Below are 15,365 nucleotides of genomic sequence, written 5' to 3'. Positions count from 1 at the left end.
CTATATATAATGAAATCATTTTCACATTTCTTAAATGATAATTTAATTTTGTTGTACAAAATAACAAATTATATTCTTAGGAAAGCCAGATGTTTATACAATTACTTAATATAAATTTTAATGATTTTCTAAATTGTGAGTTTCATAGCTAAATTATTTTGATGTAAAGACCCACAGCATTGTAAAGAACTTATATATTCCACTTTGATAGTGACAGAGTAGGGAAAACTCAAGAGTGAACTGCAGTACTATATACACAAATCTCACTATTCACAGAGAAAACTGTGAAACAGTAATTTTGCTTTTGCAAAGAACATCCGTGCTGTATTTCCTGTGAATAGACTTTTAGAGATAATCTTCCTTAAACATTCTTCATTAAATGGAACTTTTTTGGCAAGAGTTAACTTGACTTTTGTATTCCTTTAGTACCATCATTATCATATGAAAAATCAGGCGAGCATAGTCCTGAGATAGAAGAAAATGAGGATGCATGTTAAAGTTGCCACAATATTTTTAATACTCTTTCTCTCTAAAGGCTACACTTCATTTAAAGAGTACTCAGAAATATTAATTTTATTAAAATGTGGATGTGTGGTGCGGGAGAATTGTCTGTATTCTGTCAATCATGTTTTAAATTTTTAAATAAATGCTGATTGGCTAGGCAGGAAGTAGAGGTGGGGCTATGAGAACAGGAGAATTCTAAGAAGGAGGAAGCCCATTCCCCGAGTTCTGTCCAGACCACCCAAGAAGCAAGATGTGACCTGCCCCACTGAGAAAGGTACCGAGCTATTTGGCTAACATAGATAAGAATAATGGGTTAATATAAGCTACAAGACGTAATAAGAAGCCTGAGTTAATGGGCCAATCAGTTTATATCTAAAGCAGACTCTCTGTGTGATTTTCTTTGGGGTTAAATGGCTGTGGGAACCAGGCAGGACATAAACCCCAACAAGCAGGTCCTCGTGCTACAGAATGGCGTCCAATATGGATAAAGCTACAGAATGGTGCCCATGTGGACAACTGCATCCACATAAAGCCTGACAGAGCTTGGGAAGTAATTCTGGGCAGAAAATAATAGAGTAAAGCATGGCTTATTGGTAGCAGCAATTTCTTGAGTCTGCTCTGTTTGCTAGAGGCAAGCAAGTGCTCTCATTTAAGAGAGGCTTCCTCACTCAGCTTTAGCTGCAAAACTTTGCAGCTCTTTTAAGAGGTCCTGCCACAAAACACTTGCATAGTGTTGGTGAAAAGCTGACCGCATGCTTTTTGGGTTTCAGTTGTAGCAGGAAAAAAGGCACGCTGTTTTAAAATGCCGGTTTTCTGGGCCTTCCTGCCAGGGCAAACTCTGACTCTTTGGGGCAGGCGGTCTGACTACAGAGAGAGCATTTGAGCATTGTTTGTGGATACACTGTTGCAGCTTGCTTGCTGGCAAGGACCTTAAAACACCATAGAGTTGTGGCAATAAACATGGCTACCTCCACCATGAGCCTGAAATTGCAAAAAAGCTAAGAAATAGGCTGGATCCAGCCGTCAAAGCCATGGCTTTAATCCTACCCATATTGCTTAGTAAATTAAAGACTCACATGGTCAGAAAAAAAGAGATATACAGTAAAGAGAGATTCAAAGATGAAGAAAACCTCTAAATGGTTTACAATGTGTTAAAAACATATGCAGTTTTGGAAAAAAAAGGTTAAGGTCCTTAAAATAAAAAAGAAAGAAAGAGAGTAATTGGGTGCAGTGGTATACACCTTTAATCCCAACACTTGGAGACAGAGGCAGACAGATCTCTGTAAATTCAAGATGTGGTATAGCACACACCTTTAATCTCAGCACTGGTGAGGCAGAGCCAGGAAGATCTCTGTGAGTTCAAGGACAGCCTGGTCTACAGAGTGAGTTCCAGGACAAAGATACAAAGAAACCCTGTCTCAAAAAGCCAAAAATTAAAAATAAAAGAAATAGAGGTTAAAATAAAGCCACATAAAGATGAAAAACACACAGAGAATCTTGATACTATATGTTATTATGTTCTCTTCGAATTATTTGAATGCTGATGAAGGAGCAATAGCTGCTAAAAGGTATTTGTTTATAAATGCTGCTGAATTAATCCAAGATATGTATTTTGAAAATACCTTGACTTCAAAATTGAAGTCCAAAGCCATGTTACTTTGGAGAAGAGATTTTGCTTTTGTTTCCAAAGGAAATGAGAGACTGTGGATTCATTCTGAGTTAAGAAAAATCAGGTTTGATCAAGGAAGACTACCTGAGAAATCTCCAATAGGAACAGATGGCCCAGATGTCTGAGTTCTACATCCAGAAGGGATTCAAGATGCTGCCTAGGATGATCAAGCCTCACAGGATACTCCAGTCTGAACCTGATCATAATTCAAAATTTTCTTTAGGTTCCCATAAGATTATCAGTGCCCCCAACCAGTAGCCTGGAATACTATGCCAACATTCCCAAAATATGGACTATGGATATTTTCCTTTGTTTAAAAAAAAAAAAAAGGAGGGGGGAAGTGGTGTGGGAGAATTGTCTGTATTTTGTCAATAATGTTTTAAATAAATGCTGATTGGCCAGGCAGGAAGTATAGGCGGGTCAACAAGACAGGAAGTAGAGGCGGGGTGATGAGAACAGGAGAATTCTAGGAAGGAGGAAGCCCATTCCCCTGAGTTCTGCCCAGGTCACCAAAGAAGCAAGATGTGACCTGCCCCGCCAAAAAAGGTACTGAGCTATTTGGCTAACACAGATAAGAATAATGGGTTAATGTAAGCTATAAGAGCTAATAAGAAGCCTGAGTTAATGGGCCAATTAGTTTATATCTAAAGCAGACTCTCTGTGTGATTTTCTTTGGGGTTAAATGGCTGCGGGAACTGGGCAGGATAAAAACCCTGCCAAGCAGGCCCTCATGCTACAGATATGTACCTGTCAGCATGACAAATGCTCATTGATATAGTGCTATTTTGCATCCTTAGTTTTAAGATGATTAAAATAGCTTCTGTCTTATGAGTTTTGCAATTCTTGTAATTTTATGCATGTCATCACAGTCAACGCAGGCTTTTCCAGGGTACCTCAACAATAACAAAATAAAACACAATTAAAATAATTGGGAATACTATGCTTATGATTAGTATTTGTGCTGTCTTTATGCTCAAGGAGTATTTGACCATAGTAACAATAAGCCTTTGTGGCTAGGAAGGTCAGGAGTCATGCTTATGAAGCCAAAAATACAGCTAAGGCTCGGGTGTAATCGTAATTTCCTTGATCCCACAGCAGCTGCTTTATATCAGATAGGCACTAAATATACGCTACTCATGCCAACAGTTGAACACATGTGAATGAATGTACAAGAGTGTTTCAGATAGAAAGTAATTAAAGTTCTATCCTAGTATATATGTAATATGTAGTAGGAGATTTCCTTGTTAGGCTAAAAATATGACTAGTGATTATTTTTACATACTGATATAATTCAGGGAGACAGACACCAATAAATGGCCATTTATCTCACTCTAGACATTGCCAATCCACCAAATGTAGAAAACGGGAGTTTAATCCTGTTTACTAATTAATTTTGTCAAACACCAATATCAGATTCACAATATAATGTGCTTTGGTGTGCTTATAATATGGAAGATTCCACAGACACAGATTCTTAAGAAATACTTGAAAGGTAATGACAGTTGAGGAATCTCATCAGTTATATTTAAAACTACACTTTCCCCACTCTTTGATTTATGTTAGAATTTTACCATCAAGCTCTACTGAGTGTAGTTTCTTTCTCTTTTACTTTTTATTATGCATCTGTATGTGCACTGGTGCGTGTGTGTGTGGTGGTGGTGTCTTTCTCAATGCCATCCATATCCTTTGAGACATGGTCTTTCCCTAGATTGCTCACCAATTAGGCTAGCCTGGCTGGCTAGTGAGCCTTGGGAGGGGGCAGTCCTCCTGCATTTGCCTCTCCAATGTTGCGATCGCAAGTGTGCACCACCACGTACATTTTTACGTGGGTTCTGGAGGGACAGAACTCAGAGCCTTATGCTTTTGAGACAAACACTTACCAAGTGAGCTATGCCTATAGACCATTAGAGAGTTGTTTTTATAGCTGTTTCTTTAGAAGTTTATTTTTTATTATTTTTATTATGTGTATTTATGTGTACACGCACAACCATGTGCATGCATTAGCAGGCATGCGATCCCCTGGAATTAGAGTTCCAGGCAGTTATGAGCCTCCTGAAGTGGATGCTGGGATCTGAGCTTGGATCCTCTGGAAGAATGGTAAGTGTTCTCTAAAACCACTGAGTCATTTGCCCAGGCCCATTACAGATGTTTCTAATGCATTCCTAGGTTTTCAGCACTAGCCAGTATGGTTCGCCCACACACAGTGGCATTCAATGATTACTAAGTAACGGAAGGAAAGGTTAACTAGGCTTTCTCATGGAGGACTTCGTGACATATGACTCAAAGCTTTACTGAACAAAAGAAAGCTTCTGTAATTGCAAGAAAGTAATTGCCATGGAAACTATTTAACAACTAAATTGAAATCCACAATGCTTTCTAATCTAAAATACAAACTCAGAACCTTTTCTTTGGTTTTGCTTTTAAAGGGAAAAAGAAATATGCGAGGAGAGTTTAAGAAACTACAAATAGATGTAGCATCATTACTGGATCAGAATTCATTTTGTCATAATATATTTGAAAAACTTCACTTGATGAAATATGAAGTATCCTAAAAGCCTCCCAACTCCCCTTACCCATATATTCTGTTTGTGTACATGTCTTTTTGCATATTATTTTCTGGGCATTTCTTTTGCTTGTTTTAAGTTTGTTGTTCAATACCACAAAAGAATTTTTTGAAAAATTTTAACATTCCCTGTATGACATTTTTTATTTCTACTGTCATTTCCTCATTACTAATGTAGAAAAAAGTCCTTGTGAATGTGGGCTACAACTGGAAATGGGCCAGCGGATACTTTTTCAAACCACTTTTCATGATCTTATCAGGAGTGATTGTGAAATAGTTGGGATCCTAATAGTACTCTGACATATTTCAGAGCTATATCTTAACTAGGATTTATAAAAAAGGACATTGGCACACAACTAACCAGTATTTTCTTTTCCTTTTGTATACTATAACTAGAACAAAATAGTGCTTTATAAATATTTAGACAAGATTCTGAGGCCTAATAGTGCTTGGAATATTACAATGTATTAAATACCTACCATTTTAAAGTGAAAACATAAGGGGGTTTTAGTTTGGACATCCAAGTTAATGAAGGATATTTAACTAAAATGACAGTTAATTTTTAGGTAACAATTACATTTGTTTTTTTGTATCCTAGTAAACTTTCTCAACAGTATTTCAACACAGATTTTGCTACTCATGAAGAGTCAAGTGGTTAACTATAGTCAAGGTTTCTTATGATTTATGAATTGTTGTTTTCATATACAGCTACAGAAATTCCACCAAAAGAATCCAAAATAATCATTTATATTTTCATATCAGAAATTAATGTCAGAGTTTGTCTTATCCAAGTCATTTATTTCAGAAATGGAAGCCCAAGTCAAGGAAATTTGGGACTAATTCAGGCTCACAAAGTCGGATAATTTATGAGCATCGTAATCTGTATTTACTATGCAAGAGTCCAGCTATTGTTTTTCCTTTATTAAATTATCTTTTTTCACATTTATTCATTTTGTGTGAACACATATGTGCCACAGTGTGTGTGTGTGTGTGTGTGTGTGTGTGTGTGTGTGTATGGAGGCCAGAGGACGACTTGCAGGAGTTGGTTCTCTCCTTTCATCATGGGGGCTCCTGGAAATGAACTCAGGTCCTCATGCTTGGCAGCAGGCGCCTTTTCCTACTGTGTCATTATGCAGGCTCCTGAAATTCTCCCTCTTACAATGCTTCTATTATTTGCATATATTCAAAGACACTGCAACCAAAGCAGTTACACAATGAGGCAGAAAGTCAGTTTTCTATGAAATACTTTTTCTAAACCTTACTATGAATAGGTCACCAAGCCAAACTGTTTGATGCCTACAAAACCGCGCTCACCTATTTGCTGGTTATAGACCAAGTTTGTTTTCCAAGTTGAAGCCAGGCACAGTGCCACAAACCTGTAATCCCAGCACTCAGGAGGTGGAGACTGGAGATCTGTTGGCTCACTACTACACAGTGAGTCTGAGGCCAGTGTGAACTACAAGGGGGCCATATCTCAAACCAAAACAGACAAAAAGGGGGAAAAAGCAACCACAAGACCCCCTTAAAAATGTAAAAGTCCAGGAGTTTCCAAACAACGGTATAATTCATGACTCATGGAAGACATCAGTCTTTCAAAGACTGTCTTCAGTAAGACTGTTGATAAATAGAGCACGATCATATCACAGTGAATTCCCCATTTCTGTATTTATTAGGTGGCATTTATATAATGTGCCTATTACAAATATTATGGGGATTTTTAATTGCTTTGCCATTCCACCAAAGTGAAAGGTGTGAAATATTATGGAATTGCACACAGGGTATATAATCTATGAATGTAAAGAAATTAGTTTATGAGGTTCATTTTAATGAGTGTCCTTACCGAAGATAAACGAATTTAAATTATATCCTCTATTTTTACATTCACAACCTTTCACTTTGGATGTAAATGAGCAAGATAAGGTAACCCAGCAAATATTTTACAGAAATTATGAAATCGGAGAGCTTCTGCAGCAGAGCCAGTCTTAACCATTTAAAAACATTTCCAAAACTGCTTTCAAACACATTGCAATGGCAAAGTTCACAGTCCAATAGTAGGCTGTTTACAGATAAATAATAGTCCATGTGAAGATCGCTCATATTCAAGTAATCAAGAGATAGCTTTCCATATTTGGCATAGTAAGTGCTGGCAGGTACAACAGCACTTACTTGAAACCAAAGAAATGTTAAAGATGGGCCCTTAAGCCCTGTTTTGCTAGGTCATAACCTCAAATACCAAAGAAAATTCTCCAAATGATTTCTGAAATCTGCGCTTCTGCCAAGCACTGTTTCTCTTCAGTACAGGCCTCATTGCCCCAGAGGACCCTATGACCCTGTCTCCAACAAATTCTACTTGAAAGCTCAAGTACGCATGCTAACCTACTCCAATTGCTAACTCCATCTTTCTGTAACTATCTCACTGCCGAGTTTCTTTACTGATTTTCTACACTGCAATCCCTTGAATTTCACCAGGGTGGGTGGGTGGGTGGGGGTTCCTGTTACAGTTATGATAGTCCCTCTTTGCTCTCCTTTCCTTTCCCTGGCCCTGGATATCCACAGCACTTCTGCTTTGCCTCTTCTTCCCAAATCGCACCTCGGCGTCCTACTTCACACTAAAGCATCTGGCTAAGACAAAAATTGTTTATTTTTTTTTCCCCTTCAAACTCCTGCCTTAAGAGTATTTGCCATTCCTTTGCCTGGGGATGGGGGGGGGGGGGGAGCTTTGGGGTAAGGAGAGGTTAGGGATGCCCTTCACAGCTTCAGTCTATCTGGCACTCTAGGGCCTAATAAGGGAGGGTGGGGTGGGGTGGGGTAGGGTGGGGTGGGACGGGACCAAGCCCAGCGAAGCGGGGCGGGACGGGGCGGGGCGGGGCGAGCTTGGCCTTTACTGCGCCACAGCAGGTGGGGGGTGGGGCGGTGTCGAACCGCGCCCAGCCCGGGTTTCAGGCCAGCTGGAGACTGGCGGCGAAGGCGAACAGGCCGCCTTCGCGTCCCGGGTCGGGAACTCACCTTCTCTGAGGCAAGGGCAGGTGTCTACTTTAAAACTACTGTCCCCCCTCCCCGCCGCCGCCATAGTGGAGCCGCCAAAGCTGCCGCCGCCTTCTCCACAGCACCGGCAAGTGAGCAGGCAGGGGTGGAGGTGGCAGAGGAGGGAGGCACCAGCAAGGCCGCCGCCGCTGCCGCCGGGTAGGCGGCGGCGGAGGCTACAGATTAGGGAGCTTCCCGAGGGGAAGACTTCGCCAGCTGAGAGACAGCTTTCGGCGACGCCACCGCCGCCGCCGCCGCCGCCGTCGCAGCCTGGCGCGCACAATTGCACTGGCGTCTGGATTCCGTTAGGCTTTTTTAGCACCGCCTTTCTCTACGCTCCACCCCGTCCCTTGCTTCCTCTTTTCCAGCTCGAGCCTCTTTCTGGCTCCTGGTGTCGACCAATCGGAGAGCCGTGTGCCCGCAGGACGCCTCCCCCTTCCCTAGTGGCTCTGCATCACGGACCTCCCTCCGGAGAGGAAGAAAAGATGGCCAAGGGCGAAGGGCAAAAAGCTCGGGATGTAAAAACAAATGTCCTTATACGGTGGGGACTGAAGCTGTAATCCAACACCCATTAAAAAAAAATGTGTCAGCACATTTCTTGATCCTTCCTCCAAAATATCTCTAAGAGACATTTTCTCCTGTTTTATAAATCTTAGTACAGAGAATTGAAATAAGCAGAATCTGGTACTACAGTCTTCATGCTCCTTAAACAACAGTTTATCCATCTAAATTATGGTAAATCTGGTGCCCAGTCAAAGAACTGAAATATTACTGATTCCTTATAATTTTTACCCAAAACTCTTAAAGCTCTAATATTTACGTTTATTTCCTTGCCTTTAAAACATACTAATTGTTACAGACATATATGTCTAAAGTGTTACTTTATAATCAAGAATACATACGTTTAACACCTGGTATTATTAAACAAGATAAGATTTTTAGTTTGAAAATTGAGTGTAATTATATATTTAATGGGAATAATCGAATTGGCTGGCCTGGAGTGAAGCATTACTTGTAATTTAGAATTCCCCAACTACAATATTTCAGTTTGTTGATTCCAAGTATTAAATTTTAAAGATTTTGCAAAATGATCACATATATAGGAATATATATTAGTATTTGAAGTATTATTTATAATTTCTTTTCTAAAGAAATTGTTTTAAAGATAGAACAGTTTTATAAGAAATTAAATTTAATGTTTTTCATTTTTTAACCCAAAATTTGTTTTGAACTTCAAATAATACTTACTATCACACCTAAATTCAATTTGAAAACTTTCATGCTGTTTTCCAGCAATGAGATTTATTTTTTAATTTAAAGGTTTAATTTGTGTGTGTGTCGGTCTGTCTGTCTCTGTCTGTCTGTCTTCATGTATGAAAGTACACCAGGGATCATTCAAGAGCTTAAGGAGATCAGAGGAAGTGTCAGATGCCCTAAAACTGAAACAGACTGTTGTGGGCTGCCTTGTAGGTGCTGGGAACCAAACCCAAGTCCTCTGCGAGAGTAATCAGTGCTCTGAACAGCTGAGCCATCTCCCCAGACTCCAAAAATGAAATGTAAAGGGAAGAGTTTCATCCTTGGTATTAGACTCTTTCATGTAAATTACTGTTGGTATTCTGTTAGGTATTCTACCAGTAGTTGATCAATTCTGTAAGAGTCCATGCATCAAAAATCTCTTTTTAAAAGGAAACATATGCCCGGTATTGTAAATCTACCCAAGAACCAATGTTGGGGCATTCATCGGGTCCAGGGGAGAACCTGCTACTGTTTTTGAGAAATGGAGATAATAGTTAACTGCCCTCTAAATTCCCATCACTACCACAGGTTAGTGCAGCCCTCAGACATGACAGAAGTTTCTTGGCACAGTGAATGTCTGGATATTAATGTAGAAACTCATAACTAGTCAAAACGTGCAGAAATGAGTGTTTGTGGAGTGCTTAACCACAAATGGGACACCCATATCACAACCCCTCCCAGCAAGGCTCAGAAACTATTGAAGAAGAAGGGTCGAAGTATTGTAAGAGCCAGAGGCTGGAGAGGACAAAGTACAACTGTCTTCTGGATAAGACAAGGCCATGGCACAGAGGAATTCACAGCCCCCACAGGATCTGTACAAGTTCACATTCCAGCATTGGGGAGCAGGTTTTAAGAGCCCCAACGCTAGCTGAGGAGCTATTGACAAGTTGAAGGCAGGGTAAGAAGAGTTAGTTTTCTTTAATACTGTGGCGTCTGGTAGGTCCACAGTGCTCCAGCAGATGGCCCCACAACCATAAATGTATAAGCAGCACAAACTGGACTCCTTGAGTTGTTTAAAAAAAAAAAACAACTAAAAAGGACATGAAATTGGAAGGACTTAGAGGAGGAATAAAGGGTGAGTATGATTTAAAAATGCATTGAGGATATGTATGAAATTCTCATAGAATTAAAAAACTTTTAAAATTTCTTAGTCTTTTTGATAATATTAAAGTCTGCCTGCAATTTAAAAGTTATTTGGCAAAAATAAGTAATTATGTAATATTACTATCTTCACATTGTACATAAATAGTATTCATTAGTTTTGACTGCTTACAAAATTCACCAAAATTTGGAACACTTTTGGATAGTATTCTAGGACTTAGTTCATTTATTTTACATTTTGCTTGTAAGTTACATCCATGTTGCTACTTGAAGCTGTAGCTATTCCCTGATAATAGTGGACAAACTCGTTTATTTCCCTGTTAATAGACAAACCCAGCAGACTTGTCCAGGGTTTCTTTTGTGTTTACTCTCTTTTCAAGTCTTTCATTCTTTATTTCCTCGTCATGTCTTTTCAGAGCTATGGCATCTGTCTCACTGATGTTTTTCCTCTGCTGCCCATCCCTCCAGCCTATTTTCATATGGTTGTCATGCATCACTAGCTCTCCTTGTTTTGCTAGACGAAGTCCGAGATGTGGTTTTATATTACTGACGTTCTCATTTCCTTGGTCCCATCCCTCCCCTGCCTATTCCCTCTTAAACCAAAAAAATCGACAGTACTAAATCTTATAGATTCCTGTGAAAACCATGTCATTTCATGGTGTCGTGTATTTTATCTGTTCTTTTACTCATTGAAATGACACGGGTCCTCACAAGTGCCTAATAAAGTCCACACATTCCTTGAAACTTAGATAATAGTGCATTTCTTCCAGGTAACCTATTCGATTTCTCTTTAGTTAATGCTGCCCTCTTCTACACAACACCTGCTGCTTTTGCAGAGAACCAGAGTTCAGTTCCCAGGACCCACATGGTGGCTCACAACAGTCTATAACTTCCAGGAAACTGGTTTATTTTTTTTTTTTTTTGGTTTTTCGAGACAGGGTTCAGGAAACTGTTTTATAACTCTGTTTTGGTCTCTGTGGGAACCAGAGATATATTTGGTGCACAGGCATACATTCAGGCAAAACCACTTACACACATTTAAAAAAAAATAGTGCTGGAGAGATGTCTCACCATTAAAAGCTATAACGCACAACAAAAAAAAAAAAGTGAATCTTACTGGGTAGAACAGAAATGCTTCATTTTATCAACCAATGCTTCAAAGGTGATAAGTGATGGATATATCGAAAGTTGTTCAATAACATTGAAAGGATATCAAATAGGCTTGTTAGGATACATAAATGAAAATGCATAAAAATGGTATATATATTTAGTTATGTCACTAAATAATTGACAAATTTACACACGGAGTGTGGTGACTCATGATTGAAATCTTGGGACTTGGGAGGCTGAGGCAGGAGGACTGCTAATCTGCATACAATGTGATTTCTTGCCTCTAAATAAAGGACGTAAAGAAGGAAGGCAAGATTTTTTTCTTATTGTTCTAAAGGCTTGGATTTCTAGACTAAGACACTGGTATTTGGGGTGAAAGAGGGTTAAAGGATGAATACTGTCCCCTCACAGGAGAAGAGCAGAAGATAATGAACTCCCTCAAGGTTCTTTTAAAAAATTATTTTTTAGATTAGCGTACAAAATAAACTCTTTCTCTCTGTGTGTATGAGCACATGTGCACCCAAGTACACTTTTTCTATGCATGCATCTTCAAGCCCTGCTGGTGGCATTGTTCTCATAATTTGCCTTCTAAAAATGCCACTCATTTTTCTTAAATTAAAAATTATATTTTATGTGTATGCATGCATGTCTTTGTACCATGTGTACGGTACCTATGGAAGCTAGAGGAGGACATTAGATCACTGGGAACTGGAATTACAGGTGATTGTGAACTACCCATAAGTGGATCCTTGGAATCGAACCTAGGTCCTCTGCAAGAGCAACTAGTACTCTTAACTGCTGAGCTATTTTTCCAATCCAGGGTATCACTTCTCAATACTATCACACTGGCAACTAAGTTTCAACACGAGTTTGTGTGGAGGGAATTTAGACCTAGCATTAAGTATAAGGTGATTGAGCAAAAAGAAAAAGAACTACAAATATAGCATTTGAATTACATACACAAAAATGTCTCTAAAGTAAATAAAAATATGTGGAAAGTTAGGATTCAGAAGAAAATGGAGCAAAATTCATCTTTCTCCATTTAAAAATAATAGATAATAAAATTTAGTACCACAGGATGTACCTGGTTAGAATTGATATTATAGAAATGAAATTAAATGTACATTTATTGACACTGGCTGTTTTAAATATATACTTAATTAAATATTAGTAGTATAATGGAGTCCCAGAACCCACAGCAAGGCTCACAAACATTTGCAACTCCAGTTTCAGGGGCTCCAACACTCTCTTTTGCCTCTACATGCACACCATACATAGGCATACACACAGACAAAATGCTGATATACATGGAATAATAAATAATAAATACATTTTAATAGGAGGGATACTGGAGAGATGACTCAGCAGTTATGAGCACTTGCTGCTCTTCCTCACGACCTGGGTTCCATGCCCAGCATCCACATGGCAGCTTACAACCATCTGTAACTCCAGTTCCCAGGAATCAGACACCCTCTTTTGGTCTGCGCAAGGACAAGGCACACAAGTGGTGCACAGACATGCATACAGGAACAACATTAAAAAATTAAGTCAGTTATATTGTATTTTTTGTGTGTATGTGAATATATTTGCGCACATGTATAGAGGCCAAAAGACAACCTCAGATATTATCCCTCAGGCATATGCACCATTGATGGAGGAAGGTCATTGGTTAAGTAATAAAGAAACTGCTTGGCCTCATAGGTTAAAACATAGGTGGGAGGAGTAAACAGAACAGAATGCTGGGAGGAAGAGGAAGTGAGCTCAGAGGCCATGCTCCCCTCTCCCGGGCAGACGCAAGTGATGAAGCAAGCCACCAGGTCAGACATGCTGAATCTTTCCTGGTAAGACCGGTGTTACACAGTTTATTAGAGATGGGTTGATCGGGATATCAGAATTAGCCAGTAAGGGCTAGAGCTAATGGGCCAAGCAGTGTTTAAAAGAATACAGTATCCGTGTAATTATTTCGGGGGATAAGCTAGCAGGTAGCCTGGGTGCTGGGGACGCAGCCCCGCCACTCCTATTAAAACACACCATTTTTTAAAGCACAGTGTCTTAATAGCCAGGAGGTCACTGAGAAGGATAGGCTTGTTGAGCCCCAGGGATCCAACAGTCTATACCTCTTTTCTGCTGAAGTCACAAGTAGACACCACCATGCATGGCTTTTTGTATGTGGATTGTGGGGATCAAACTCAGGTTCTTATGATTGCATGGCAAGCGCTTTACCAACTGAACTACCTCATCAGAGAGCATCAGCTATAGCCTCAAGACTGTAGAGAACATTATATAAAAATATATCTTCATGCCAGGCGGTGGTGATGCATGCCTTTAATCCCAGCACTCAGGAGACAGAGGCAGGCAAACTCTGTGAGTTCAAGGCCAGCCTTGTCTACAGAGCGAATTCCAGGACAGGCTCCAAAACTACAGAGAAACCCTGTCTCAAAAAAAAAAAAAATAAGAAAAACAAAAAAACAAAAACCCAAACTCAAAAATATATGTCATATGCCTAATTAGTCTCACAGTATAAATTTTTTATAATGTCATTTTTTTTGATTTCTGTTACTTACCCTCAACAAACACACACACACACACACACACACACACACACACACACACACACACACTTTCTTGTCAGATTAGAGATAAGGCTAAAATACTGTAACATGTTTAGTATATAGATCTGTTCTAAGGTCTTTCTTAATATTTCCCATGTTTATAAACATGGGAAAATTTACATATATTGTACTGGTTAACTTCAAGTATAGGGAAATGCTTTTTTTAACCTAAGTTTACCTGTGCTGAGAATCTAATTATATAGAAGGCAGTGTTGTTCCATTTCTGTTGCTGGGACAAATGCCCTGATGAAAAGCAACTTAGGGAAGAAAGGGCTTATTTGGCTTCCAGCTCCAGGGAATAGTCCATTATGGTGTGGAAGTCAAGGACGAAAATTAGGGACCACATCCACTGTTAAGAGCAGGGACAGAATAAATACATGGGTCTTTGCTTGCTCACTTGCTACACTGTTATACGGTTCAGGGCCCAGCCTCAGAAATGGTGTTGCCCATAGTGGACTGGTTCTATCCATATCAGGTAACAGTCAAGACCGTCTACTGGAGACATGTCCATAGGCAAACCTGATGTAGATAATTCCTCATTAAGACTCTGCCCAGGTGATTCTAGGTTGTATCAAGTTGACAGTTAATGCTAACCAGCACATCCTTGATCTGTGAAGAAAAAGTTGTTCTGATTATGAGAATATCTATAAGTGAAAATGCTAATGATGCTACTATAGTCCAAACCAGTAAAATACATAGCAACAACAGATACCTATAAAAATGCTGTTGAGAACAACAGAAGTTCATGCCATCCTTAAAGAGTCGATAATGCATAGGAAATAATGCCAGTCATTTTCTATTTAGTTAGCTAGTCTATACCATTAAAAAATTTCAAGATAAAAAAAATTCAAGATATTATGGAAAAGGAGAGAATTACCAAAATTCAAAACAACTAGTTTGTCTGTACTAGATGTGGTTATCTACTCTAGAAGTGGTTAATATGAGTTCAGATACATGGTATGTAGCCATAAACCTAATAAAATTATTTTCCATGAAAAGCACATAGAAGTAATTTACATTCACATTATTTAGACAAGATAAATAATTGATGATTTTGTCTCAGGGTTATATTAACACTCACCCTTTGTTATAAAGATGCAGATCATATGGATATTCTGAAGGACAGTATTTGATCCATTATACAGAAAACAACAATAATTGGCCCAAGTGAGAAGGAATTGATTGGAAGTTAAGCTCAAGTACTGGCACATGCAATGAATAGAACTATCTGAGATTCACGTCAGCAAAGTTTTGAGGGGTCTAAGAGCTTTAAGAATGTAGTCAAACAACCTTGGAAAGCCAAGCACAAACAGCTTTTTTGTGTTATCCATCACTTAAGTAGAAAACACCACACCTAGACCACTTTTGTGAAAGGTAAAATACTCTTAAGTTGGAGTTGTTGTTCTGATACATTTACTGAGTGAGTGACATGCAAATATACCAACTTCGAGTAGGACCAAAATCAGGAAAATTTGTTGGGATGAAA

The 15,365-nt window shown here is 39.1% G+C and overlaps 1 protein-coding gene across 2 annotated transcripts in view; it reads right to left on the bottom strand.

Moving 5' to 3' along the window:
* LOC121436708 (zinc finger matrin-type protein 1-like) overlaps window positions 1–8,023 on the bottom strand; it is a 35,680-nt gene extending 27,657 nt beyond the window's left edge. For both annotated transcript variants that reach the window (XM_041636717.1, XM_041636718.1), the window contains exon 1: window positions 7,743–8,023. In XM_041636717.1, coding sequence (XP_041492651.1) covers window positions 7,743–7,806 — 64 coding nt within the window. In that variant the 5' untranslated portion in view covers window positions 7,807–8,023. The remainder of the gene's footprint in view (window positions 1–7,742) is intronic.
* Window positions 8,024–15,365: the final 7,342 nt, after the last annotated feature.

This window comes from Microtus oregoni, unplaced genomic scaffold, assembly GCF_018167655.1.
Source record: "Microtus oregoni isolate MIOR12 unplaced genomic scaffold, Mior012 000050F_002, whole genome shotgun sequence".
Classification (NCBI taxonomy): Eukaryota; Metazoa; Chordata; class Mammalia; order Rodentia; family Cricetidae; genus Microtus; species Microtus oregoni.
Note: the sequence above shows the minus strand (reverse complement) of the source record. Positions and strands in the feature narration are given on the sequence as shown.